This window comes from Bison bison, unplaced genomic scaffold (genome assembly GCF_000754665.1).
Source record: "Bison bison bison isolate TAMUID 2011002044 unplaced genomic scaffold, Bison_UMD1.0 scf7180017864484, whole genome shotgun sequence".
Classification (NCBI taxonomy): domain Eukaryota; kingdom Metazoa; phylum Chordata; class Mammalia; order Artiodactyla; family Bovidae; genus Bison; species Bison bison.
Window position 1 is genome coordinate 4945193 of NW_011495044.1, and position 5671 is coordinate 4950863.

At 49.0% G+C, this 5671-nt stretch overlaps 1 protein-coding gene across 2 annotated transcripts in view; it reads right to left on the reverse strand.

Moving 5' to 3' along the window:
• Positions 1 to 3478: 3478 nt before the first annotated feature.
• The window catches only part of PPIE (peptidylprolyl isomerase E (cyclophilin E)), a 16436-nt gene continuing 14243 nt past the window's right edge, over positions 3479 to 5671 (reverse strand). Inside the window, exons 9-10 of one of the 2 annotated variants that reach the window (XM_010862732.1) lie at positions 5496 to 5638; positions 3479 to 5306 (exon numbers count right to left, since the gene is read on the reverse strand). In XM_010862732.1, coding sequence (XP_010861034.1) covers positions 5238 to 5306; positions 5496 to 5638 — 212 coding nt within the window. In that variant the 3' untranslated portion in view covers positions 3479 to 5237. The remainder of the gene's footprint in view (positions 5307 to 5495; positions 5639 to 5671) is intronic. The other variant, XM_010862733.1, reaches the window with a different exon arrangement.

Genomic DNA, 5671 nt, shown 5'->3' on the forward strand with positions numbered 1-5671 from the left:
AGTCCTGTCTGAGGACCTACTCTTGTCCATTGCTGGCGCAGCTTCGGGGGCTGTGGGGTGAACTGAGGCACCTTGAGCCCAGGATGGCCACCTCAGGCCCTTCACCATCCAGGACTGGGTTTGGGGATGTGCAGACCAGGTCCTGGTCCACTCCCCAGTTGCCTGACCCCCGCCCCCCTCCCCCCCCCCGCCCCCGGGTGCAAAACTGGGCATTTCTGGGCACTCAGAGTGTGGAGTCATCCTGTTTTCTATATTTGTGGGTCTGAATGACCAATCTGTTGGCCACAAGGAGGCATGTGGGTCACCTCCAGAAAGAGCTGAATGAATAGCATGATTTAGGGCCAAGGCCAGTGTCAATTACCTTCCCTGTCTTCCTGCCTTGATTTGTCTCTGCTGTCGGGAGAAGATGTGCCTTGCATGGACACTTTGGTGAAAAAAATTCTTGGGGGCTTTACAATCTATTAGTCACTGTGTTGAACCATCAGGAGTTCAGCTCTGTGAAAAAATTACCTTTTCGCTGAGCCCAGTATGGTGGCTACATCGGGTGGCCCAGGATGATAATGCCCAGCAAGGGTGACAAAGTTTCTCTTAACTTTCTGCACGGGAGTCATCAATAATCAACCTTGATATTTTTTCGTTTAACTCTGGAGAGAATTTCAGTGATCAGCACCAAACTCAAGTGGCCACCACCAACAGATTAGAGTTGGCATGTAGAGTGAAAACTGTCTGCCTTCTCCTGCTAAGGAGCAATTCACTGCACCCAGGGACAATGGGTGGCCTGTGGCCAGGCGTGGGGCGAGGGCAGGGCTGGTCAGCACCTGCCTGTGTCAAGTTGTCAAAAACAGACTGGTCACGCAAGTCTGCGTCACCCTGTGTACCCTGGAGTCCCGTCCTGTTCTTGGGCCCTGTGAGCCAAAGTAAAGGCCCCGGTCCCAGGGGAGTGACAGGTGGCAATTAGGCTGAGCTGGGTGGGGAGGTTCCCGGAAACCACTGTTCTCCTTGGAGAGGCCACCAGCAGCTGGAGTGTTTATTTGATTTCTGACTTGGTAAGCCTGTAATTTACCTGCTGAAGCAGACAGAACCCAGCTGTCCAAACCCCAAAATATCATTAAAAACAGATCCTGGGCCCACCCCAACCCATGGGCACAGCCCAGGATGACACCCCTGGAGTTCACTCTGTGCCGAGGGGCTCCAGGAGCACAGCAGGGGTGGAGGAGGGGGTTGGGCTGTGGGACAGCAGCCCCTCCACCTGGACCTGGGAAGGGCTCTGGGAGCCAGTGCACAGGAAGAGCCACTCTCCATGGACACAGGAAGGCGGTGAGCTCCCCAACAGTGTAGGGATCTAGGCTCTGGCTTACATGTTAGGGATGTGACTTTGTGACTTCCTCCTCTGGGCCTCATTTCCCATCTGTAATATGAAGCTTTTTGATCTGCAAAGGGCTTTCAGCCTAGGAAACTGTGTCTGCCAAGCTTTCTCACACTGAACCCAGAGGCAGCCCGGTAACCCTGAACGTGGAGCTCAGGTGGCCATCATGAATCAGAACTGGCACATAATGTGGAACCTATTTTTTATTCTAGTACTTACCTAAGAGTTTTCTCTTCCCAACAGCAAAGATTGTCTCTTGTGCATGTGCTTAGTCGTTCAGTCATGTTCAGCTCTTGTGACCCCACGGACTGTAGCCCGTCAGGTCCTCTGTCCATGGGATTCTCCCAGGCAAGGATACTTGAGTGGGCTGCCATTCCCTTCTCCAGGGAACCTTCCGACCCAGGGATAGAACCTAGGTCTCCTGCATTGCAGGTGGATTTTTTACCATCTGAGCCACCAGGGAAAAATAAGTATAAACCTTAAATTAGCCAATTATTTTGATAATTTTATTTGAAAATTGATATATTGCACATTAGTAAAGTCAAAACATGTTAGCTCACCAGCTACAAATTACCAAAGAAACTCTTATCAATGACTACCTTTAAAATGGAAGAATTGACAACTGATTTTCAATTTGGTATTTTTAGGCCCAGCCAGTGATTGGCTTAGTTAGGGGTACACCAGGAATGTCTGTCTGGTCACCCAAAGGTTAGCAGATACTGAGTACACCTCACCTCCCAACCAAGCAGTGCTTAGCAGAACAGAGCTGCAGTCTTGCTTTTTCATCCAGAACAACTGAAAAACAGTATTATTGTTTATGTACCTGGTCGTCACACTTCCAGCGACTTCTGCCATCCGGTCACTAAGTGAAATCAACAGGAAAAAGCCTGAGTGGTGGAACAGTAGTGAATGAACACAAGGCCCGTGTATTTTATCCCGAGAGTTATCTTTGCTCAGCCAAGCGGTGCAGTGGCAGGAGAGATGCCACCATTTCCCTTTCTCTTGCTCAGGGCCTGGCTTGTTTACCTGGCCAGACTAAAAGGATAAATAAAGGTGGTCAGTTCAGACCCACTGACAGCAATGAGAAGTCACTGACAACTGATAGTTGAGGAGGATGTGGGGGAAAAAAGCTAAAGGAGAAGCGCACAAGTTTTGCTCTCTGCAGTGCAATCCTGGCCTCAAGAGCACGCCATCATGCCAGGCTGTTTCAAACCAAGGCAGGCTAGTAACATGTTCTGGAAAATTTCCTAAGAAACAGGAAAAGAGGCAGCAGGCAGAACAAGAGCACAGATTTTTGAAGCCAAATGGACTTGAATCCTGGGTATTCTTCCTCTGTAGAGCAGGATAGTGGCTTTCTCCTTCCAAGCTATTAAAAAGATCATCTGTGTACACAAACATTTAGTACCATTCTGGCATATAAATACTTAACAACTGGTTGAAGTCAATTGTGTTCAACTCTCTGCAACCCCACGGACAGTAGCCTGCCAGGCTCCTCTGTCCATGGAATTCTCCAGGCCAGAATACTGGAGTGGGTAACCTATCCCTTCTCCAGGGAATCTTCCTGACCCAGGAATTGAACCCAGGTCTCCTGCACTGCAGGGGGATTCTTTACCAGCTAAGCCATCAGAGAAGCCCCTAAGAATACTGGGGTGAGTTGCATTCTCCTTTCCACGGCATCTTCCTGACCTCGGGACTGAACCTGGGTCTCCTGCATTCCAGGCAGACTCTATTTAACAACTGGTATCTGTCGGTATTATTACAAAAGAATTTGCTAGTTTTGAGCCCCTTCTATGCTTGGTCACTAAAACTTTCTTCTTCTGAGAATGTATTTTGTGGGTGATGGTGTTTGTTCAGAGCTGTGCTTTTTCCTAAAACATTTACACACCACAATCCTTTGAAGACAGGACTTGTGTTCTCACCTGCTTTAAAGGCCTGGGCAAGTGGCCGGTTATGCGGCAGTGGCCAGGGTGGTGACACCGTGCTCTGTGCTCCCAGGAGCCTGCTGAGGGCACCCAACACTGCCGAGGTGCCCTTTAGGCAATTTAAACAGGGCTTGTCCATCCTGAGTGTTACTCCTCATGGAGAGGCCTTTTATAAGCACTTGACCCACTCTTTTTTTAATGTGCTTTTATTACAGCAATAATACAATTTTGGAGGAAAGTTTGGAAAAAACAAAAAAATAAAATACAATTCCAATCACCATAATCTTACAAGTCAGATAAAAATATGCTCGTTAATATTTTGTTGAATTTATTTCTAGGCTTTTTTCTTAGGAGATATATATATATATAAAAAATATAGATGTTTACATATTACAGATAGGTATTTGTACAAAATAGGAATCATACTGTACTATATAAACTGCTTTCGATGTGCTTTCTCCACGTTATATGGTATAATTTCCCATAATAAATACGTTTTGAAAATATAGCTCTCTGATTTTCCATCACCTGGAACTCTTTTTCACCACTAAAAAGTAGGTCCAACAGTCTTTTTTTGTGCCAGCAGCATCTGGAGCAGACACACTGTGAGAAACTCCTAAGCCACAGAGTCCTGGGGCCACAACCCTGGGTCTCTTCCTCTGTGCAGCCACCACACCCAGCAAAGATGGGGCCTGGCCCTGGAGGAGCTAGTGAGGGATGGTCTTGGTTAATTTTCTGTCTATAGCTAGGCTGTGGTATCCACATTTTAGCCAAACACCAGTCCAGATGGTGCCGTGAAGGTATTTTTCAGATGTGACTGACATTTAAATCAGTATGTCAAGTAAAGCAGATGACTCTCCCCCAGTGTGGGTGGGCCTCATGCAATCGGTTGAAGGCCTCAAGACAGACAGATTAGGGTCCTGTGAGGCAAAGAATTCTGCCTTCACAACAGTCTTTGGACTCAAGCTTCAACATGACTCTCCCTGGGGCTCCAGGCTGTTGGCCTGTCCTGCAGCTATCAGACTTGTCAGCCCCCACAACTGTAGAGCCAGTTCTGTATAATGGATCTTTCTCTGTGTACACATATGCATATCCTATTAGTTCTGTTTCTCTGAAGAACTCTAATACAGGGACCATATGGTATGTCACCAATTACTCCACTCTGTCACTGCAGTAAGAATATGTAAACCAATGGCTCTGACTTTCCAATAAAACTTTACTCATAAAACCAGGTAGTGGGCTGGATTAGAACCAAGGGGTTTGCTAACCCCTTGTCTCCTGACAAATAGGTATAGTACCTAGCATGGAAAAGGCACTGTGAGTAATAAAGTATCATTTTTAAAAATCTGTAAAATGAAAGTGAGCAAATAAGCAAATGCGTCACAGAGACTGAGCAATACACTCACTGGCTCTGAGGCCGGCAGTGTGATGCGGGAGTGGAGGCACTGAAGACAGGAATTTTTCCACTGTCTTTGATGCCCACGGTCTTGACAGTGGTCTGACAAGGGTATCTGACCTGAAGATATATCACCCAGCATCTCAGGGAATCATCCAAGGGAAGAAAAGAAAAACCGTGGGGAAGAGATTATGCCCTATTCATTCACCAATATGCCCCCGTCTCAGGGGACAGTTTAGCTTTATAGGTGACATCTGACAACTCCCAGGAACTAGCTGGAGGCAGTAGTATCAAAACTAGGATTTATTTTACCAAAAGAAAATGTCCAGGAGTCACACAGGTGGGCCCACGAGAAGCCGTGGTGGCAAAGGCCTGGACAGGCCATGCATAGCTGTCCACAGCTGGGGGGGCAGCCCTGGGCCCAAGGCCACACCTGAGGAAGAGCCAGAGGAGGCGTCCCACGCTGACCCCGAGGAAGGGCCACGACACGAAGCCCTGCTCGCTGCCAATGGGACACCTCGGGTGCCAGTGCCCCGGGTTGACAGCTCCCCTCTCACACGTACTCCCCACAGTCGGAGATGATCACCTTCTGCTTGGGCTTCCCGTCCTTGCTGCCCTGGGCCTTTGCGGGCCGAACAGAAGAGGAGGAATCAGGGGAGGGAGGGTGGAGAGTAAGGGTGGCTCAGGGATACCCACCCCCCTGCCCGTCCCACCCCCTACCCCCCAACAGCAGCTTGTTGTCTCTCTCCAGGCCCCGATTCAGCTCTCCCACATTCATGGCTGTGCCCCAGGGGCCCTGGCAGCTACCCACCTCAATCTGCCGCAAGACGTCCAGGCCATCCGTGATCTCCCCAAACACTACATGCTTGCCGTCCAGCCAATCCGTCTTGTCACACGTCAGGAAGAACTGGGAGCCGTTGGTGTTTGGGCCGGAGTTGGCCATGGACAGCAGGCCTGGGGGAGAGAAGCGCCCGTCAGCTCCCCTGA